The following is a 24,231-nucleotide window of genomic DNA, read 5'->3' on the forward strand; positions in this document are numbered from 1 at the left end:
TTTTTGTGAATAAACACGCCTTTCTTTTCGACGGATTCGGATTTTTAACCCAAAAAACATTCGCAATCTGGGAAAAGTGGTGCTAATAGTTAGGTCAGGAGAGCAGTCCAAAGTTTGGATCTTTTAATATTAATTTAACCTTTTACGCATGTTTCTCGAGAACTTCTTAACTAAATTGAAGCATTTTTGCACACAATTATAAAATTTGTTTATCTAAAGATATTCTATTGCACAAAATATTTGAGTAAATATTTGTTATTTTTTATTATTTTATTTAATAATAAACGAAAAACTTAAATTATAAGGTATACAATTTTTTGTATCATTTTAAATAATGTAATTTTACATGGCAAATTATAAAATTTCAAATTAGTTATAATTAAACTGTTTTTTTTTATACTATCTTCTCGCCTCTGAAATATATTTAGTCTGAATTATATTTCCCCCTCAATTAGGTTCCTTGTTACCCAATCTTACCCTATATGTTTTAGGAGTAGTATAATGTTTGATTGCTTGTATTCTTGATTTGAGTGTATTAAGGGTTTTTATAAGAAAAATGAAGATTGCGTCGAATTTAACTTGTCAAATGTAAGCAATCCGAATCGAAAACTTTACAGCACGATTTGATGAAAATTAACAGTTCAATCACAATGCCAACTTTAATTACTGATCCCTAGTACATTTAATATTTATTTTTCAAAAACTTAATCTACACATCAGTAATATTTCTTTTTAGCCTAAAACTTAAAATGATAATTTGTTTCATTAACAGCAAAAATGACCTGCTAAAAGAAGTTATAAATTTTACCAGTTAGAAGAAGAATCTTGATTTTGTTCAATATTCCAAGATGACAAAGAAATCATTCGTAAATTTTCACTCTCAAAGCAGAGTCTAGAGTTCATTGATGGTTCCTGCAAAGATTATAATAGTATTAAAAAATCTTATTAATTTACTATGAGTAGGGGAGAGTGGGGTCAATTGTAACAGGGTACGATTGTAACAGAGTAAAAATTTCGAGTGTCGGGTTCTAGATTTGATTCCTAGGTGGCGCACAAGGTGTATTTAATAAATCTACATGTACACACCTGCTGGCAACCGATTTTATGTACTTTTGAAAGAGTTACATCACAAAAGATATTTTCACGCTACGTAAGTACTTTTTTGGGTATTAGAATATTATATTGTAACAAAGTAATTTTATTTAAACAAATAAAAATTATTAACCGAATATGTAAGTTAACACCTTAATTAACATTTCAATAAAAAAAAATTAGTTTTGTTAATTAACTAGCATTGTTTTTAACAAATGAAGCTGAAATGGCGTCATGGGGACGTTTGTAACAATAAGTAAAGGGGCGATTGTAACAGCTGAAAATAAATAATCTTATGTTTACAAACCATTACTTAACTCTTTAAGAACCACCAATAGTTTCCTATATCATTCATATTATGTTGCATGTGCATTATTTTATTTGTCACCTTTCACAGCATAAATTAAAATTTTTAACCCCTTAAAGTTAAAAGTTTAACCCTTTAGGTCTCTGCTCATAATTATTTTTACTATTTTTCCTCCTAAAATATCACTACTATTTTGATCAATAAAAAAATATATCACAACTATGATAATATGTATAATTGACTATGTTTTAGTTGAATTTATGAACTGTTACAATTGACCCCGTAAGTGGGGACAATTGTAACAACTGCACGACTGTCAAAAATTGTTAATAACTAATATAATAACATTTAAAATAAGGTATATATTTATTTTCTAGTAGAGGATAGTCTACTTTATTCGTCTGTCAATTAATACTAATAATATATTGGATTTTTTGTTAGTTAAAAATAGTTAAGTAAAAAATGTTACAATTGACCCCACTCTCCCCTACTAATAATAGAGATAACTGGAGAAGGATGAGAATAATATTTAGTTTTTGATGACAAGGGGATCGCTACAGAGGATAGCAGTCCAGATTTACAATAAAGTGAGGACAAAATTCCATGTCTTGAAGCTCTTCATAACTGGCAAAGATTTTTTAGAAAGTCACTTTATTGATACCAATTTACTCCAGATATAGAGTAAGTTGGCATAATCTTAATGGTATGTTGTCATAGCTTGAGGGTCAACCGGACTTAAGATAAGCTCAGAAGAATGTTCTCAATGTTACATTTCAATTAGCTTAGAAGCATCAGTTTAGAATATATAGGTACAATAGGAAGCTATTTATAATAAAAATTCTATTGAAAATCGTCATACTTAATGATTTGGCAGAAAAAAAAGTTTTAAACGTACAGATTACCACAATAAGTTTTTAAATCTAAATTTCCGCACTTATTTATAAAATCATTTGACTTTTTCAAATATTAAAATCAAAATGTTCATGTAATAAATTGGCATTCTAAATAAATTAGAGACCATAAAATAGCCGCTAATCCGATTCAATTAATTTTGCAAGAATTAACAATATAACTCATAGGTTTCACAAATGCACAGATAAAAAATGATTACGACTGTGTTAACTTATTTTTTCCTATATTCCTCGATTTGTATAGCAAAAGTCTGGTAAAGGAGTCTTAACATAAATAGTCAACTGGTAAAAAATTAATAATATAGTTAAAAATCAAGTAATATAGTTCATATATAGTTTAAAAACAAATTATATAGTTCACATGAAGTTTAAATATAAATAATAAAAAATTAATAATATAGTTCAGTTTAAAAATTGGTAATATAGACTTATTATTTGACATGTTCACTTGCGTTTTTTTTATATTTTTAATTATATTTTAAGAACATTTTTTAACCATGCCCATCTTCCTCCCCCCAATCATCTTTTTAAAAATATGGACTGAACTATTTTACCGCAAGACTACCTTGTTTTAATGAATATATCTAATTGCAAAGTCGACTTACAAGCATAATTCGAGTTTTCTGTTGTTTTCCATCTGTTCGAAAATACTAAAGAAAGAGAAAAAAAAATCAATTATCAAATAAATTTTTAAATCCAGAAAACGTTATTGAAATTAATTTAAATATCTCACAGTTAAGAAGTCAATCCAATAAGTATAATCAGTATTTAGGTTGGAATGTGCTGATATCAATTTAGATTGACACAATTCTTGCTGAGGAACCAGAGAAGGAACGATTTGGATATTCATCACGCTTTCTATTGATATGTCACTATTTATTTTCAATTCTTGCGAAATAATTTTCAAGGCTTCTTCCAGTAAAGATCTGAAAAGAAGTTTTATATACAATTAAATGTATTTATACTCCATGGCAAGTTGCAAAAAGGACCATTGTGGTATAAGATATAAGTAATCATCCGCGACAACATATAGTTCCGTTTTATTTCGTTATCAATTTTTCACAAATATGCTTTCAAAACAAATTAAAAGCTTTTAAATGTTAGACACGGCAGTCAAAACTTTAATTCATGCTATCTTTTAGGATATATAACACAGTATTAAAAAGGTTATAATATCGAAGTCTTACAGGAATCCTAGATTTGGCGACCTATTTCGTTAAACAAGAAGAACGTTTGTTCTTGAAAAAAAAAACAACTATATGACGCTGCAAGAACATTGGATTTGATTAGACCACTAAAAATGGCGCGTTTTAAGCTGACATGCTCTTAACCAATCAAATGCTAGATTAAAAAAATTTACTTTTGTTTTCCTATAGAAGAAAATCGTCTGCAAGAAACAATAGTTATTATTTTTTAATCTATTTCTTTAACTGCGAACAGAAAGACATGTATTTGTCAGTGGCGTAGTTTTAATGTTTGTTTGAGGGGGTTTATCTGATCTCTTTTATATATATTGCAAAAGTTTAAATTACAAAAAATGAATAATGAAAACTTTTTTTATATCTACATCCTACTTACTTTACCATAGCTCATTAATGAAGTAATGCATAATTTTCAATGGGGTTTTGTTCCAAACACTATGCTACTGTTATTTGTTACAATTTTTAGATAACAATTTTATTCATTCTTATTACTTGTTAATTGATTGTTGTTGTTAATAAGAAAGCAAGCATAAAGGAGGCTGTGAAACGTCGTTTCAAAAGTTGGCGAGGCTGATATGCGTTCGCGCTGGGAGCTTAGCACCCATTCGGCCTTGCACTTGAATGCAAACTTGAGGCTCCCTCCATAGGAGTTAGAGTTTTTTTTTTTTTCCTTGCAACAGAATAGAGAAAAAAGAATGATACCGTATGCATACAAATATTAATAATTGTTTATATTTTAATTTCAAAGTTTTTCCAATTACACAGGTTAATTTAAAATTAAGTTCTTCATATTAATACTAGGTATCCATCAGAGATTGGTTAGGTAAATATGGCGACGGTGTAAACTCTTTTAATAGGTATATATTTGTATTCTGCCATCCTCAACTGTCATATGAGATCTGGTTCTTTCGAACCATAATTCTGAAACTTTTTTGTTAAGAAAGAGCTCTGTTTACTTACATTTAAATTTTCAATACTTGATAACAGTATTTACTCATGCAATTACCAAAACAGGGGCATAATAATCTCTCTCTCTAATAGACAATCGTAAGCGCCGCCGTCTCTGTTTTGGATATAAACGAAAACTGTGTTACAGAATTATCCAGAGTTACAATAAATAGGAAATATACAATAGAGAGGAAATCTATTGTACAAAGTTAAAATAAATAGGAAATATAATAATAAATAGGAAAGTGCACCACCACTTGCATATAAGTGTACTCGTTCGAGTATTTAACGTGAATGCAAAGTCTTGCTAAAGACGGAAGGGTCCAGAGCACAACAGTGCACTTCAGATGCTCCTCTTAAAATCTTACATAGGGTTCGTACGGAATGATATGTAAAACTGCGAAATCTCCCTAAATAGATTGTTTTACGTAAATATTTAAAAAAAAAATTTTAGATGGTATTTATTTTTAATAATATTTACGCTTTTTATAGGAAAAAGTTTTTCAGTGCATTAGGTTGAAAATTAGAACTTGTTGTATTAGAAATTAATGTCACCACGGACAACAGAAAATAAGAACATTAAGACAACTTCTTTTAAATAAGAAGATCACTTAAACAGTTCATTTTTAGATCACGCATATAGGACAAATAGTATGTAGAATAAATTGGTCCAAAAATTTACAGATTTTCGCCATTTGCTCAAATTTGATTATTGTTAGAAGTTCTGACTTTAAATAAAAATAACTGTTATGCCGGATGTTTCAAAAATTACGAACGATTTGAAAAATAAATTAAGTGAGGATAGAAGGAGAAGGAAGAACACGATTTGCTGCGTTCTGCTTAGGATTTTTCCTTACAAAATTAGTTATTAAGATCGATAATAGATGGCAATACTTATTGGGAATAGTAAAAAATCAATGTTTTTCTGCATGTCCCACCACTTCACCGGCAACTGAATTTTGTTCTTGTTTTGCTTTATAGTTTGCTGTTTTTGTTTAGCTTGATAATTTTGCTTGTTTTTGCTCGATAGTTTGTCCAACTAATGCCATCTGTTGACAAATTTTGAAACCATTCGAAACTAATTAGGAAGAAATTTAAGAAGTTTCTTAATAAGAACGTAACAAACCATATTACTACACCTACTTTCGTTTTATTTCTATTATTTTTTTACATCATCGGTCATTTTTGAAAATTTTGAAGAATTCTTTAATTTTTTTCTAGTTTATGCTCCTGTAAAGATTATGGTGGCAACATTAAAGATAGAAAAAGTAATAAATTACCTAATGACTGGCATGGGTAATAATTTCTCCAAATGTTGATAATATTCTCCACTGGCCAACAGAATAGCACATTTTTGTGCGTCATCTTTCAAACTATTGATGAATTTCTGACCAAAAAAGAATCTGTGGGATAATTTGTTGATCAAAGGCACATCTTTTTCTAAAAAATATTCTTTTTCCTGTAAAAAAACAACAACATATATATATTCTTTTTTTTTTTTTTACGAACGAGGTTATACATATATATTTTAGTGGGTTTTTAATTGGTAAATTTTTTTGAAAATTTTACCTGTACTTGTTTTATTATTTTCTTTTTTATAAATTGTAATACTTTTCATATTCTGAATCTATACTATACTGAATCTATTCATATTATGAATCTATACTTCTATACTATTTACTAAAATCATTTGGAATTTTACCATTTTTATCTTCTCTTCTTCGAATGCAATGGAATCTTCATCAACTTGACTAGAATGATTCGTTGTATTTTTAATCAGCTTTTTTTTAGTTATACGAATAGGTGCAATGTTAACTGCATTTCTGAAAAATAAAGTCAATAAGTAATAAATAGAATATTCAAAGTACATTTCAACGATTACAATCAATATACACCCTTGTGCAAATTAATTGAAACAAACTTTTTTTTCGTGTTTTTTAAAGAAGATGTTTTGGGGTTGTTTCGGTTACAATGGGGTTGGACCTTTGCAGCCTATTGACGGTATGATGCGTTCTGAGCGGTACATTACTATTCTTGGTAAAAAAGTTGTTCCAGAATTGAAGAAACGATACCCTGATGGAACAGGGATTTTTCAACAGGATTTAGCTCCTTGCCATACGTCCAAAATTGTCAAGAAATTCATGTCTGAGAATCAAATTGAGATATTGGAATGGCCAGGGAACTCTCCGGATATCAACCCAATTGAGAATCTCTGGGCCATATGCAAGAATCGCCTGTTAAATATGGACTGTACAACTATGGAGAAGCTAATCACGGCGTTAATTCATGTGTGGTACAAGGACACAAATATTATAAATGACTGTAAAAAATTAGTGGAATCCATGCCGAATCGTGTCCAAATGTTAATAAAGTGTCGTGGAGATCATATTATGTACTAAAAATTTTTGAGTTTTTATAAATTTAAATAAAATAGCATTTTCTCTTAGTTTTCTGAATTTATTGAGTTTGTTTCAATTAATTTGCACAAGGGTGTAGGATAGTCATAATTATAAAAAAATGTTCAAATTTGAAAATAATAGACGAAAGAAATAGAAATGTTTCCGCACAACTTTTATTAATAATTGTTCAGAATGCACGAAAGTTTCTGCCTACAAATAAACTCTATTTTGATTGTTTTATGTTTCTTATTGTTATAGGTAGCAATTAGAGATGTAGCGGGTTCTTAAAATTTTGTCTGTTCATAGTACCCGGTGATATTTGAATTTTCTACCCGACTGGTTCTAGGTACCCAGCAAAAATTTTAATTGTTACATGGCCAAATCCGGATAGCCTATAAAATTTATATTTTTTACCCGGTGGAGTATTAACATCTATGTCAAACAGTATAAAAATCATATAATTTTCTATCGAACGAATAATTCACACGATAAAATTCGAGGGAGATTTATTGGGTGTTTAAATATATAAAGGCGTGTTTTTTTAAAGAAAAAAAACTAAATGAAATTTGTGATTACGTTTCAGATCTGGAATGATTAACATAAATCTTAGTGGGTGGTATGATGTGGAGACATACTATATGCTAATAGTGGACTTCATAATTAATAAATTTTTCATTCGCTTTATATTATTTATTAATGATAATTGCAGCTTCTGTAAACTATAGGATATGCCAGAAGATAAAAAGGCGATATTTTAAACGAAAAATGTTTTAACTATCAGGGTTTAAGTTCTTTTTAACCATCCCATAACTGTAACATAATTTACGTACTATGATAGCTATCTTAGTACAATCTCTTAAATTTTTTGATTTGATACTCGGTACTCATTGTTAAACTCTACTCCAATATCAGGGTAATATAGAAGATTCATATAGTGTTTTTGCAATTCTTATTGTTAATCAATATCATAGTAATTTTGAATCTCCTAAGGATAAATTAAAACAATTAATAAAGGGCAAATTTGCTTTCATGAATAACATTTTCAGTGAAACTAATGCGTTATTACTTTACACGGTAAAAAAAAAGAAAAGAAAAAAAAGTGCGTGGAGGTCCTCCGCGCGGATGAAGTTAAACTTCGTAACCTGCGACGTTAATTGTAGAAGAATCACTAGTTCTATTCAACGACTCTTTTTCCTGCTCCCTAATAAATTATATGTGTATCAAAATAAACTAAAAAAAATATTTATAGAAAAACAAAAGTTTTATGACTTTTATTATTTTTATGTTACTGAGAACCAAAACAATATGGAAATGAATGAGGGAAAACTGGATCCCACCACGTGATTTCCCGGCCAATAAAAATGTAGCGTTAAACGTTTAACGCTTCCTTGTTGGAAGTCGCATAAGAAGTACAACTTCAAAAATATTTATAGAAAAACAATACTTATATGACTTTTATTATTTTTATGCTTGTGAGAACCAGAACAATATGGAAATGAATGAGGGAAAACTGGATCCTATCACGTGATTTCCCGGCGAGTCAAAATGTAGCGTTAAACGTTTAACGCAACCTTGTTGGAAGTCGCATAAGAAGTATAACTTCAAAAAAAAAAAAAAAAAAAAAATAGTGCGTGCAATCCCTCCGCGCGGAAGAAGTTACCCTTCGCAACCTGCGACGTTAATTGTAGAAGAATCAGCAGTCGTAGAAGGATCACTAGTTCTATTCAACAACTCTTTTTCCTGCTCCGCTCGCTTCCGTGCTCTGTAATCACGGTAATATTGTGCATTTTCTCCTCTTGAACCAGTGGAAGTGCTTGTGGTTGCCTCATCGTCTCGCCCTGGAAAATGTATTTGTATTAATGTGAATGCGTCACAATGTAATTTCAAAAGCGAAAACCTAACAATCAATTGATATTCACAAGAGACGTACCTTTACATAACCTTAAATCCGTCGCATTGTCCGAGGGATTGTTTTCACTCATTTTTTACAATTGTTATCCACTAAATTTGAAAATAAAAAATACTACCCTATTAAATTATATGTGTATCAAAACAAACTAAAAAAATATTTATAGAAAAACAATACTTTTATTATTTTTATGCTGGTGAGAACCAAAACAATATGGAAGTGAATGAGGGAAAACTGGATCCTACCACGTGATTTCCCGGCCAATAAATAAAAATGTAGCGTTAAACGTTTAACGCAACCTTGTTGGAAGTCGCATGAGAAGTATAACTTAAAAAAAAAAAAAAAAAGAAGCGTGAAAACATTCGACGGTAAGATTGACATAAAGAGAACTTTAACCAGACTGACTGGAAGCTGAATTTATTGTGCTGATGAGTTAGACTCTAGCTTTGTTGTAAAACTCCAGTTTGAAGTTATCGATGGTTACTTTTATTCAGACTTGCTTCTTTTCAATATAAATGCGAATGAATTGATGCTGAAAATGTTATAAAATATTCTTAAATGATATTTGTTGAGTTATATAAAAATAAAAAGTTTCTTTTTCTTTCTTATTTTCAAGATAAAATCAATGTTCAAAACATGTAATTATCAAGTTTGGTTTAAAAAAGAAGCTTGAAATTAACATGTTTTTATTGCTATGTGCTTTAAATTATTAGGAAATTGTCAAATTAGTAACAGCATTAGAGTTACATTTAGCAAGTAGAATTATATTTGTCAAATTAGTAACAGCGTATTATAACATCCAAATTAGTAACAACATTAGAATATTTAACTAGTTCTTTGTAAGAAAATACTTATATTTTGTTTGCAACTGTTGTTCAATAAACTTCATTGAAATGCTAATCCCAGAAACACGAATAATAAAAACGTATTGTTGAACTTACTCTTTTGCTGAAAGCTAAGTTAGTATAAATGTAATATACTTATTTGTATTTTTAGGATCATATTCTTCGAATTTTATTTATAACGATTTTCTTAAATTTAACTAAATAACAATTTAATTCCCTATTTTAACTATCATATTAAGTTTAGCTATCCTATTAAGTTAATTAAAATAGTTCCCAGCCTTAGATTTCTGAATTTGCATGTCCTTCTTCTAAGCTGGCACTACTAAACCACTCTTAGCAAACATACTGTCCTAAAGGTTTTCCACTTTATTAAGGTTAACTAAATTAAAACTTAACACGAGAGCTAAATATGTTGCACCTAAAAAAGTTATTTCAGTTTGATAATTACGAAACTAATAAAATTAATGGATTTGCAAAAATACAATCATTCTTATGAATAGTTTTAAAGTTACTATAAATCTGAATATGATTGTGTTGATCATATATAAGTGTAACCCGGTAAAATTGGCCACGTTCGGGTAACTGGTAGCAAATTTTACAACCCAGTGGCGTTTAACGACTCGCTCTCCTGCTTAGCTTTTTTTTCAATTAAAAAAAGATAATTCTTGACTTTTTTTTAAGTACTGGTAAGAAATTTTAAGAGAAATAAAAGCTTGCATTATAATTGCGACCAAATTACCACCAAAGGAAACATCTCCAAAAAAAAAAAAAAAAAAAAAAGAAAAGAAAAAGAGAACGAGTTGCTAAAAGTATTTTTTATAAATTAGCTACCCTGCACTGGGTCTTAAGACTAAACACTGAGTTTTTATTTTTATTATTTTTTATTTTTAAAATATTTATTTCCAGCATGCTCCATAACAAGAGTTATAATGCATGCATTGAAGAATGAGAATGACAAATTTAGATCAAAAATACAAAATGAAATACCGATATAAAATATAAAAGCAGACAAGCAAAATCTAAAAGAAAGAAAAGGGATATTATGAACAAACTTTTGAAAAATTGGTAGACAGTCAGTATTGATCAGAGTATGACAGTTTGGCGACAATCGTAATCCACAATATGTTTGAAAAGTTCACTACGATGAGAGTCTAATTCAGAGCAGAAGAATAAAATATGTTCAATATTTTGAATTTTATTTTGGTCACAGCTGCAGAGTGGAGATTCTACGTGCTTGAATCTATGTAGGTATTCTTTACAACGAACGTGTCCGGATAAGATTTGGGTAAATTTGAAATTGGGAATGAATTTACAAAACACTGAGTGTGGAAACCCGAAACCGAGTAGTAAAATTCTTTTGTAGGATCAGGGTAATGAAAGTCTGGCTCGTTAGATTGGGTACTAGGTAATTGCCAGGGACATACCTAGTAGGAATACGTCAAGCCTTGATAACTTGTTTCTGTCTAAGTTAAACATGGATATATTGTCCTCAATAAAATATTTTTCTTACATCATTCTTGATGAGGATTCTAAAATTACATGCAAAGTGATCACAGAACAATATGTTAAATCTATGATCTGTAAATAAAAATTCTTTTACTCACTTGAAGGGAGAATTCATCATAAGAGTAGGAATGTAGGCGTTGTAAGAAAAGTGTAATGTTTGCAGAAAAAATTGTTGCTCATTGACTTCTTTTGAATGTCTGTTTTCATCCACCAAATATTCCACAAATTCTCTACAAAAAAAAATTATTATCACGTGTGCTGAAGTTATAAGTGTAATATATTTTGTCCGCTCCTGCATATTTAGTTACTTACCTGCTTAGAATGCCATCATCTGAAGAATTATAAAATATGAGATTACTTTTTGTTCGAAATGCGTTTGACAAAGATGGAAATTCGTGAATTAAACCTCCACATGAAACACTGAAAAAGTTAAAAGCATTGAGTAAAAATATTTCAGTTAAAAGTATTAAAAAGAAATTACTGGTGGCATGCAAGAACACACCAAAATTGTTCTCTCTCTGTTTTGTTTATCTTATTTTCATTCCAAAATTATTCTCAATCAGTTACAATGAATTTATTGTATTTATTTTTACTATGCGCTTATTGAAATACTTGTAAAATAAACTTGTTTATCAGTATTCGTGAAAGAACAAGCATTTTAATAAGAAACTAAAATGGTCTAATAAATGCAAAAAAATTTTTTTTAATCATTTGTAATAAATATACATATTTAAAAAAATGCAAGAAATATTTTTTTTTGTTTTTAAAACATAAAATATGCATTCCTGCAAATACATACAACCATTCTTGCATTTATAATTTTAGAAAGCATCTATTATATCAAAACACTAATTAATGGATTGTGTAAAGATACATACACTCATCAAGTTTCTAATGAAAACAACAAATGTTCAATGTCCTTGGTTGACCGGTACATATCAAAATAAAACAAAAGTTCCATTCTTATGTTTCAACCAATGATGTACTCCTGCACTGTTGTTGGCATTGGAGGTACATAACCTTGTGAAGGACAACGTCAATATCCTCAATGTCAATTTGTGGAGGACAAAATATATATATATACCCGTGTAAACTTGTGAATTACAAAAATGTACGAGTATGTATCACCAATATTAACAACCCTGCAAGAGGGTAACATTGTTGCTGTGATGGACATTTATAGAACCTGCTATTGAAGATGTGGATAGAACTGTTCACCATTGGTGAGTGACAGGTAACCAAGGGTGTGTGCTTAGAACATTTACAATTTTAGTATGTACCTAAAACTTGATGAGTTATTGTATTTTTACTTACATTAGCCACCTCTGTATGATGTATATTTGGAAACAAATAATTCTATGAAACTGTTATGAATTATTTAGATTAATCCTGTATTTTCAGCTATGATCAAGTGGTTATAATTACCATAACTTACATAGGCACGCTCGCTTGTTTTACAACTGCGTGTAAATCTGGTAGAAAAGACAATCCTGCAAAGTAAATAAACAATATATTACCGTTTTTAGTTTCATTTCAATGGACAGCAGAAAAATTTATTACAAAAAGAAACTGAATAACTTTCAACCTAATTATTGAAGTTCATTATAGATGTATATGGTATGACTTAAAATAAAAACTGCTTTTGTTATTTCGCATAAGAAGGCGTGAAATATTTGTTTCCTAACAGTATTATACAGAATTGCATATACACTGAGTGGCCAAATTATTATGACCACCCCTTCAGTCGTCTGCTTCCATACCCTATACGGCGCAATGTGCGTCGAACAGTACGTTCAGAGACGTTCACACTTGCTCCTTGATTAAGATCACTTGCAATTTGTCGCACTGTTGCTCTCCTGTTGCGCTGCACAACCCTGGCCAGCCTTCTCTCTGATCGAGCATTCAGTACCCTGTGACGACCGCAAGTCTGACGTTGAGATCCGGTTTTTTGCTTGATTGTCCATTCTTTGTACACATTAACAACTGCTGCTCTAGAACACTTCACAAGTGCAGCCGTTTTGCTGATGCTCGTTCCGACACATCTCGCACCCACAATCATTCCACGTTGAAATTCAGTTAAATCACTTTTCCTTCCCATATCTGAACAAGCAACACAGTATAACTGATGACTCACTTGTCCAGCATTCCTGTGTTATGGTTATCTTGCCCTCTAGCGGCAACGTTGTGACGCAATAACTCATTTGCGTAAAACTCTGAGGTGGTCATAATAATTTGGCCACTCAGTGTAAGTTTCTTACGTATATCGTTATATCTGAAAAAAAAATTCATTTGTCGAATATTGTGTAGTTTATACTTGTATAGCTAGTAAAGTAATGTTAATATTCACATTATGGAGGAGTAAAATGTTCGTTGGCCACTCACAAGGATCAAAACACGCTGGTGTTGGCAAGTTTTTTGACAATTGACGTTTTTATCGGGTTTTAACCATCATGTCAAAAATATCTTTTCTTACTATCATTTCTGATAATCGCCAAATTCCCAAAATTTTGGTGTTGGAAGTAATTATTAGATATTATAAATGTGAAATTATAAATAAAAGTACAAATAAAATTACAAGTGACCAATCTATTATGTGTTCTTTAATTATTCTGGTATCAAACTTCTTTTTCGTTTTTACAATTACTTTTAAAAGTCCAAAATGTTGCTGTAAAAAATCACAATCTACTGTAGATATTAATTAATTGTAAATAAAATCACGTAAAATTATAATTTCTGAAGTCTGTTATTACTTTAATCATTGAAAATAAAACTACGAAATTAATCATCTTACGCATAAAAAGAACTCTACAATAATCTTTTTGATTATGAATTAAATCAATTTTTATTTTACTTCAATTCTAACTTCTTCTTAATGCCCACTGTACTCGAAATTTATTACACAGTTTTCAATCAATAAGACAAAAATTCATATAGATTAAATTCAAATAAAATCAATATTTAGATTGATTACAAATAACAATTCACTGTTTTATTATCAGTACTTTAAATTGAATGGTTATATCGAAATATATCAAATAAAAATGTTGATAAATTATATAAATTAATATACTTATTTACGAAAAGCAGTTTTTATAAGTTTTAAAAGCAAGTTTTTATAGTTTAGTTTAGCAGTAATAGTTTGGGCAATATTTTTCATAATCATAATTTTAATGTAAGTATACTGTATGATTTAAACAGTTATGTAGCTTGACTTCTGAATCAATGTCCTGAATGACATAAAAGATTTGCCTAAGGTTTTTGGCAGCTTTTATTTGACTTCGATTCGATGGATTCCGACACTTTTTTACAGGTCACAAACTAGTTTTTAACGTCAAAAACCAAGCTAACCAGGCATTTTTGGATTCATTGCCACATGATCTAATCTCCATCCCCTAACAAGAGAAGTTAAGATGTTTGAGTGTGAATGCAGACTCACTCTCATTGTTAGTGAATGAGAATGATCTAGTGAGTGAGAAAATCTGACTCGTTGTCAGCCGCGAGAGTTAAGCCTAATTGAGAGACTACGTAAGTGTGAGTGAAGTTGTTATGAACAGTTCTCGTTTTCATATCAAAGAACGAGACAAGGAAGTGTAATGCTGCTTCTATTTATGGAAGAATAAGCTACCTGTGTGCTCGTTTCCGTAATTACCAGCGTACAAAAGCGGTTGAGATGTTTATTGGCTACTATTAAGTATCAAACCACATTCTGTTTTGAGATCTGACCAGGAACCTTTAAGCCCATAACCGAGTGTGTGCATGGAGTTGAGAAACTTTAAATAGATGCCGTCACAAACCGCTTTAATTTTCTTCTGACCCTCGAAATTTCTTAGTGATGGAACGAAATGACAAGCAATATCAGTCAAATCTTTACTGGAGCTCCTTACCTGATGACAATACAAATTTCAATGTTTCTTTGGTTGAAGAATTTAGCTTCATTTAATTACGAAACATAATTTATCATCAATTAAAATTCGACTACTATCCGAAGAAAAAGACAGATACTGATACAACTGAAAACAAAACTGTGCTTGGATTCCAATACATTGCTGGATAATCGCTACTCAAATCTTCGCATGTAAACAGAATAACATATAGAAACTATATATAACAGGAAAGATTATGCTACAATTCTAAAAACTACATGTTTCAAAGGAATAACAAACTTTAAAAAAAAGAGCATTTTGTTTTTTTTAGTAAATCTTAAACATAAAAGTAGGCCAGATCATTTTCATGACTGAGTTCCACCTCTGAAAAAGTCCGACTGCCACTGTTTTTCGTTTTCCACCTAAAGTGCTTTGATTAATTACACACATACCTCGAGAGGGGGCTAGGGCTATGGCTAAATCATCTATATTTCTGAGTAGAACGTCCTCTTCGTTTAAATTGACAACGAAATCCCATATGCCAAGATGCAGAAGATTTTCATATGCCTAGAATAAATGATACAACAGCTTTACAAAACTGGATAATACCATTAACTAAAACAAAGATAGCTTAATAGTGTTTCAGACAAAATCATTTTTTTCATTGGTCTAGTAAACAAACTCTATTTCAGTGTCATGCATGCTCTGAGAAATTACCCAAACGATTTTTATCTTTTAAAGTACAGCAGGCTTTCGATTTACTTAATGTATCAGATATCCTGTAATGGCTTCCTCTAATATACGTTTTAAGAATCTTTGTTAAAGAATAAAAGCCAATTGAAGGTTGCAAATTAATAATAAATACTATTGAAATACAACAAGATACAACTGGAGAAGGCGCAACTGGCAACAATATATATATATATATATATATATATATATATATATATATATATATATATATATATATATATATATATATATATATATATATATATATATATATATATATATATATATATATATATATATATCGGGATCCTTGCGAAATTTTCTTGAAATGTTTTAAAGACTTATTTAAAATTCTTGAAATGTTTCAAAAGCTTATTTAAAATTCTTGTTGTTGTTAATATATTTTTTTACCGTCATCTATAAAAGCTATTTTAATGTGCTAATTCTAATATTTTTAGTACTGTTTTTATTGGAATTCTATTTATAGAAATCACTAAAAACAAATATAGATATCCAAGAAAGAGATACAATGTGAGTAATTCACCTCCATTTTGGCTCTAACAGTTTCATAGGAGTCAAAAGTAGTGGAAAAAGAACTTTCCGTGGGAAGAAGAATTATGTTATGCCTTGTCGGGAAAGATTTTTCTATCTGACTTTCTAATTCCTGCAAGAATAAAAAACATAAAAATAATCAGTGAACAACGCAATCTGAAAAATAAAAATTAGAAAAATCAGTGCTTTTTTTTTTTAAATCACAATATCAATCTATTCCCACGCCATCTTGTATTTAGGTAAGATTTTGAATTTACGCTTTCTTGATTTTTTTTTTTCTTACAACATTTTGATGATTTTTCAATTCAAAAGAATATTAAAAATAAATAGGAAAGATTAGGAATAAGAATTGAAATATTAAAATACATAATATATTATAAACAAATAATTCGAGATTCGGAGAAATATAGCTTGAAAAAGTTTAGAATTTCCATAAATTTTTCTTAAAAATGTAATGCAATGAAGTAGTGCAATTTGTATTTTTGAATAATTTAAATTGACACATTTGTAGATTTTTAGTTTAAAAAAAATTTAATTTTATGAAAATTTAAGCAAATAGAAACCAATAATGATGATGCCAAAAAAATTTCTTTAAGGTAAATTACGTAAAAATAATTGTATTTATTAAAAAACCTAAAAACAGACAAATGCACAATATTAAATTATCTTCCTATAAAATTTGAATACGGAATCGTATAGGTATAATTTTGTAAGAAAAAAAATGAATAAATCATCTGAAATACCAGACGTAATCGTGAAGTTTTAGTAGCATTAAGTAAGGAAAAAGAAAAAGAAGAAGATAAAGAAGTGCAGTTTGCTGCGTTTTGAAAAATAAAGTAAGGTATTTTCCTCATTAAGCTTCAAAATTAATAACAATTCAATCAGCAGTTAGTGCACCTGACTAGGAAAACTTTAAAGCATTTTTCTCAGTTTGTTTTGTCCTCAGATTGCACCACGGTTTAAAGGCCTGTTTACACGGTCCAATTTCTTGAATCCGAGAAATTGGACGGATTTCTCTGTCCAAGAAATTGGATGATTCGTTGACACTATCCAAGTTCTTGAATGTCGCTGATTCGTTGAAAGAAAAACTTGCGCATGCGCAATGTTAATATTCAACATTATAAAATAATACTTACATAAGTTTAAAATTACTAAATAAATTCAAATAAAATCATAATAACACAAATAAACCTCAACAGATCAATTTATTTGGACTAAAATCTATGAAAACCCACAACAAAATGACATAATTTGCTGCCAGCTTGTTGACGTCACGAAACCTAAGACGCTGATTGGTTAAGGGAGAAAAAACTTGGATGGAAAGTAGAACATGCTCTACTATCGTCCAAGAAGTTGGACCAAGTTCTTGGATGTTTGTTTACACGATCCAAGCTCAAAGAAAAACAAGTTTCCATCAATATCAATCAATCTCTGTCCAAGAAATTGGATCGTCTAAACAGGCCTTAACTGCTTTTGAAAATTTTTTTTTACAGTTTTTCTTTATAGCGACATCTGTTGTCAAACTTAGTAATTAATTTTTAAAATTTTTGTTACTAAACCAATTTTACTAAGTAGAATGCATCAAAAAGTAGATTTTTTTTTATCTACTTTCATGTTTATGAAGTTGATTTTTAAAAATTGCTGGACATTTTTGAGCTACCCGCTAAGTAGTGAGAGTACTTATTTCACTAACGGTGCCATCTCCATCGTCTTGAAAATAGCTTGGTAAGAATAATTTTTTTTTCTTTATGATTTGGCTTTTAATAAATTAGTTAATTCAATATCTGGTTTAACAGACGATATATGTAGAACTTGCATAGAAAAATAAAAGAACAACATTCTTTTCACAACCTAAAGCTTACCTCTCTCAAATGAATGTTCTTCTTTGTCAATATGAACTGCGTACAGAAAATGATCTCTATAGATAGATTGTAACACAGAGATCTATAAGATACAATATAATAATACAATTTTAATCTTCACTAGGAAGAAATATACTTTTACGTTCAAGTCTACGTAAACTTAATGTTGGAAAATAAAAATTTTATTCTTTTATATCGGGTTTTTAAAATGTACGATTTTCGAATTACTATTTTTAGCCGCTACTCAAAATGAGGAGTCAAATTGGTTTTACGATTTATGGGTCTATTTTGAAATTGTGTAATAATTTATCAGTCATTCATTTTTCTTGAAAATCTCTGATATTAGGCATTGTTGATATATCTTTATATGATTTTCGATCTGGAGTATTATATTGATATACATTTAATAAACAATGATGATCAATTATAAAGTTATAAAGGGATCATCTCAGAATGGAATAACATAAATAAAAATAGGAGTATCCTATAATAGTAGGATTGATAAAGGAAATAATAAAATAATAATAGTATTGCTCTAGGCTAACAAGATTCAGAAGTAAATTATCACAAGGTTGATATATATATATATATATATATATATATATATATATATATATATATATTAAATTTAGTATTAAATTTGTTTTTAGATATATTGATGACTTAATTATCTTTAATTTCCTAGATTTTACTGTTTTATTGAGTGATATATACCCTGAGGAATTAATCTTACTTCGTAATCATGATGATAACATTAATTTCAATTTTTTGGATTTGGGTATTATGAAAGTTGAAAATATCTGCTTTGTTGATTTATACGATAAAAGAAATGATTTTAATTTTAATATCAATAAACTAGTTACTTGGAATTCTAATGTTTCTAGGAGCATCTATTTAAATACCACTTTTAATGAAATTAACAGAATTAAAAGAATATGTAGTAATATTTATTTATCCAAAAAACAAATCGATAAACTCTTTCAAAATCTGATAAAAAACAATGGATACCCAACTAATGTAATAAAATTTTATATAAAATCATTGAATTAATCGTATATTTTGGTGGATATATTTATTAAACATTTTTTCGTTAATTTTTATGATTTTCCCATGTGCAAATCCATTTCAGGTAAATCCATTGCCAAAATTATTTCTTTGTTAATTTGTATAATTTTTCCATGTGCAAATCCATTTCGGGCAAATCCGTGGTTAGAATTATTTACTAAAAATTCCTTTACTAAATAATTTTCTTTGTTAATCTGTACAGTTTTTCCATGTGCAAATCCATTACGGGCAAATCCGTGGATAAAATTGTTTGCTAAAAATTTCTTTATTAATTTATACAATTTTCCATGTGCAAATCCATTTCGGGCAAATCCGTGGCTAAAATTATCTACTTGGGTTTTTTCTTTGTTAATTTTTCCATGTGCAAATCCATTTCGGGCAAATCCGTGTCAAAATTATCTATTGAAAGAATTTTTTCTTCGATAATTTAAATAATTTTTCTATGTACCAATCCATATCGTGCAAATCCGCAGCTAAAATTATCTGCAAAACAGGCAATTTATGTTTCTCTTTTCTATTTTATACTTTTTCTTAAATAAACATCTATCTTCTAAAACTATTTATGATCAATTTTTAAAATTATCCTGTATAATATTACCTTGCGCACATCCATTTCGAGCCCATCCTTGGTAACTAACAAATCAAAACTCAGAATAACAAATCACTTCAACAGTGCAGTAAGAACGACACTTTATAACCCTCTTGTTACACTCAAATTGCGCTTTTGTTTTCATCTTTTGTTTTCATATTTTGTAATCTGGCAATCTGTCTGCGAAAACATTTTTAAATCATTCTTGAAAAATATCCGTCCATGTAAGTTGAACTGATTTTGCTGCTCGCTTTATAGTCTCCCCTTTTTAATGTTTTTTCTTTTTATTTTATTTTATTATCTGTTTTTACATGTTATTTTTACTTTTTGTGATCTATTTCATTTGTTGTTTTTTTTAAAAAAAATTTTTTTTTTTTTTTTTTTGAGTGCTCCTCACACTATTGTATTAATTTATTTAGCTTTGGCTTTATTGATACAATATCAGAAAGCACTCTGTTTTGCGGATATAATCGTGTGGGCTGAAGAAAAGATTATATCTTTTTTTTTCCGGTTTTTAATTAACATTTCAGGATTTTTTTTTTTTTTTTTTTTTTTTAATTTTTTTAATTATTTATTATTATTTTTAATAAACTGTTGTTTGTTATTTTTTACTTATTATTTCCCCCCCTTTTTCATATGTCTATTATTTTTCTTTGTTTTATTCTTCGTTATGAACTTATATATATATATATATATATATATATATATATATATATATATATATATATATATATATATATATATATATATATATATATATATATATATATATATATATATATATATATATATATATATATATATATATATATATATATATATATATATATATATATATATATATATATATATATATATATATATATATATGTAACATAAAAAGCTATAATTAATCTTTTTATGTTATTTCTTTTCTGTAAATCTTTTAAGAAATTTTTCCCTTTACTCTTTTGTGGGAATCGCGCGACCTATTTAATAAACCAATTGTAATTACTAAGATTTCCCTCTTTTCCTAAATTGAGACATTTTACTGATTTTCTTCGCAAGATTTTCCTTAACATTTAGACTGAAGCACAATGAAATAGTGCCTGTTTTCCTGTTATATATATATATATATATATATATATATATATATATATATATATATATATATATATATATATATATATATATATATATATATAATGTGAAACTGAATCTTAACGCATCATGGGAACTAAGTTCAAAATAAATATTCATTGATAGTAATTCATTTATAGAATAAACGAGAAAACTCTAACTCTGCTTTTCAGGAAAATTCAGAATTAAACAGCTTTGCTGATATTTCTGTTGACTTAAATTTTCCTGAGTACTCAACTGAAAAAATGAGTTTATTTTGAACCAACATTTTGTTTTCTTTGTGCAGGAATTAATTTTCAAGGATGATGCATTTTTCAAATGAGGCTGTGTTTTTGAATATATTTCTCAAAATGAAAAAGAATTAAAATAAAATATACATTAATTTATTTTAAAACTTCTCGTTTTTGAATTCCAAACATAAAGCGAAAGGCATACGTTATATAGAATGCTTAACTCATTTATTATGAAATAAATCGTTGTAACCTAATTAAATTGAAATTACCGTGCCTCCTATATTCTTTTTAGTCATTATTACAAACGCTAAGCGAGCTGGTACCAATTCAGGAATTTTCTTATCCAAAACTAAAATAAACAAATACATAAGTAAACACATAAATAAAAAGAACAAATAATAACTTTCGATTAGTTTCGCTTAGTCACTGTAACTAGATACGAACCAAATTCTTCTATTAGTTATTTTTCAGATTTTGTTCGGTAACTAGACACAAAACAAAGAAATTAATTGGAACGAAACAAATATATTAAAAAGAATAAATTTATAAATGCATATTTACAAACAGTAACTCACAACATGCTTCAAATGGGTAGGAAAAAAATCGAATATGAGAAAAGATGGGTTGAAAATCTCACTCCAGCCATCCGAAATGCAATAGATAATCATATTTATGACGTAATGGAATTCTCACTAATCTCTTCTATGCTAATTAAACTTTATGTTGACTTCAGAAGGTTGTATTTTCTATTTCTAGCGGAAAGCACAATTCAGAGGAATAAAGGGAATTCAGCTATCAGAATTCGACCAATGCCACTTGCCAACATTTGAAGGAATAAAGTCTGTACCAATCATAAACATATAAGCAGATAATAATCTCATAAAAACATATACATATAACACTCTTAATAACTTAACTGTAATATACAACTTATAAAAAAGCATTATTTTTGGATTTTATCTTTATTATATTTCCTTCAGTTTTATAAAATTTCAAAAGTAATTTTTCATAGTCTTAAAAGATGCTTTTAGAAGTGAAATTTACTTTATAAAGATAATTTATTTTTACAGATAAAATTACACTTTTGACTGATCGATTTTATCCCACAGTATCTTAAATAGTACCATGGCCACCCTAATAATTTCACTGACTTCAATTATAATTAAGAAGCATTTTGAAATTTAAAAGAATTATACAAATGAATTTTACAAAATGAATAAAAATGCACAAAGCTTTAAAAATTATAATGAGACATGAAGCTTAGAGCTAATGAAAAAAAATTCCAATTTTTTCCTTAAATAATATGCTATCTGAAAAATATTAATAAACGGTAATCAAAAATCAAAGATAACAGTTCTTAAATCTGGAAAAAATAAAAAATATCCATATCAACTTACATTTTTTGTATTCTTCCAAGTTAAAGCTATTTTTGTGCTGTGGAAACACTAAAGAATTGAAAAGTTTGTTCTCTTTCAAATTCTAAATAAAAAATATATTTTGAACAAATATTCTTTAAATATTTTAAAACTAAGAAAAATAAAATACCATGAAACTTTCAATAATAAAAATATGTTTAAAAACGGAAATGCCTAAGGAAAAACATAAAAAATAAGTTAGAGCTGATCTTACAGTTCTTTGTAAGATCAGCTTGTAAGTATGATTTTTAAATCACTTTTAAAGATTGCATATATTAAAAATATTCTATGCACAAAATTATTTATTGCATAATATTCACACAACAAACTCAAACAATGGATGGAATCTAAGTGTACATTCTTGTAGTTTTACTTAATGTAAGATTAATATCCATTTTTATATCATGACGAAAAAATAAAAAATTAAATAATCAATTAGTTAGTACTGGGCCAAATTAAACGTAAAACTAAGTTACATACCAATACAATTTATAAATCTGAATTAATCTTTTTTTCTTTTATTTAGGTGACTTTACGTTATTAGAATAAGCAAAAAACGTTTTTGGAAGTTCTTCCCATCAATGTAGAAACTACCCGTGTTCAGTACCATATGGTATAATGCTGTTGCTTGAGGTCAACTCATGAAGGTCAAAATTTACCACAATCAAGAAATTTTCTCCGGTACTTATAAATTAAAGACGCCACAGAACCCTATTTCCCCAGTATTAAAATTGTACTGCATTGTTGCAGTTTTAATAGGTTACAAATATACTAATGCTTTGTTGTATCTGTATTAGTGTATTTGGAACACTTAAAACTGCACCAATTACCACCATCAGTAACGCCTACTATCAAAATTAATTTGCATCATTGGTACCAATAATATCAGGATGATTTTTTACATTTCTCATAAACGAATTAATAACATATCTCCATTAATCATGCTTTTTTTATGCATAACTGATTTTTTTATTTCAATTAGATCCTATTACAAAAATTAATTAAGTATTATTGGCGTCAATAATAGTACGTCGTTTTTTCATGTTTCTCTTAAGCGAATTAGTACCATTTCTCCATTAAATATGCTTTTAATTACATAGTTTTTATTTATCAAACGATCAAATGGAAGTTTTGGAACAATTTTTAAGAATTGAGCTAAAATGTATCCCTTCAGCCGGCATCCAAATTGCAAGATGATAACACAAACAGTTCTGAAGTTATAAGAGAGAGAGAGACATACAAAGATTACATTATCTACCGGTATAGTATTAAGGGCTATACATGGTCCGACAGTGTGTATATATATATACTGTTGGACCACGTTTAGCCAGTAATACTGCTCGAATTCCTCTTGGCATAAATTTAATAAGATCTTGGTAGGTTGTTGGAGGAATGTAACTCGATATCTGATGAACTGCACTTTTAAGTTCCGTCAGATTAGATGGCCCTGGATCCAGCCGTCTGATGCCCCGTTCGATTTCAACCAGCAAATTCTCTAATTGGATTGATATCTGGTGATTTTTGCAGGCTAACGAAGCAAGGTAAAGTCACCGTCATGTTCCTCCACCCATCTGACGACGATGCGAGCTGTATGACAAGGACCATTGTCTTGCTGAAAGTATCTATAGCCGGCAGCGTACACCATTAACATAACAGGATGTACTTGATCTGCGATAACACTT

General features: G+C 28.7%; 1 protein-coding gene across 1 annotated transcript in view; it reads right to left on the reverse strand.

Moving 5' to 3' along the window:
• The window catches only part of LOC107455668 (uncharacterized), a 40,612-nt gene that overhangs the window by 6,847 nt on the left and 9,534 nt on the right, over positions 1-24,231 (reverse strand). Inside the window, exons 7-20 of the mRNA XM_087168726.1 lie at positions 22,532-22,613; positions 21,404-21,483; positions 18,129-18,210; positions 17,010-17,083; positions 16,259-16,378; positions 15,435-15,549; positions 12,555-12,609; positions 11,432-11,539; positions 11,218-11,349; positions 6,163-6,283; positions 5,741-5,919; positions 3,044-3,236; positions 2,916-2,960; positions 809-912 (exon numbers count right to left, since the gene is read on the reverse strand). Coding sequence (XP_087024852.1) covers positions 809-912; positions 2,916-2,960; positions 3,044-3,236; positions 5,741-5,919; positions 6,163-6,283; positions 11,218-11,349; positions 11,432-11,539; positions 12,555-12,609; positions 15,435-15,549; positions 16,259-16,378; positions 17,010-17,083; positions 18,129-18,210; positions 21,404-21,483; positions 22,532-22,613 — 1,490 coding nt within the window. The remainder of the gene's footprint in view (positions 1-808; positions 913-2,915; positions 2,961-3,043; positions 3,237-5,740; positions 5,920-6,162; positions 6,284-11,217; positions 11,350-11,431; positions 11,540-12,554; positions 12,610-15,434; positions 15,550-16,258; positions 16,379-17,009; positions 17,084-18,128; positions 18,211-21,403; positions 21,484-22,531; positions 22,614-24,231) is intronic.

This window comes from Parasteatoda tepidariorum, chromosome 7, assembly GCF_982258835.1.
Source record: "Parasteatoda tepidariorum strain Cologne lab strain chromosome 7, Ptep-v5.0, whole genome shotgun sequence".
Taxonomy (NCBI): Eukaryota; Metazoa; Arthropoda; class Arachnida; order Araneae; family Theridiidae; genus Parasteatoda; species Parasteatoda tepidariorum.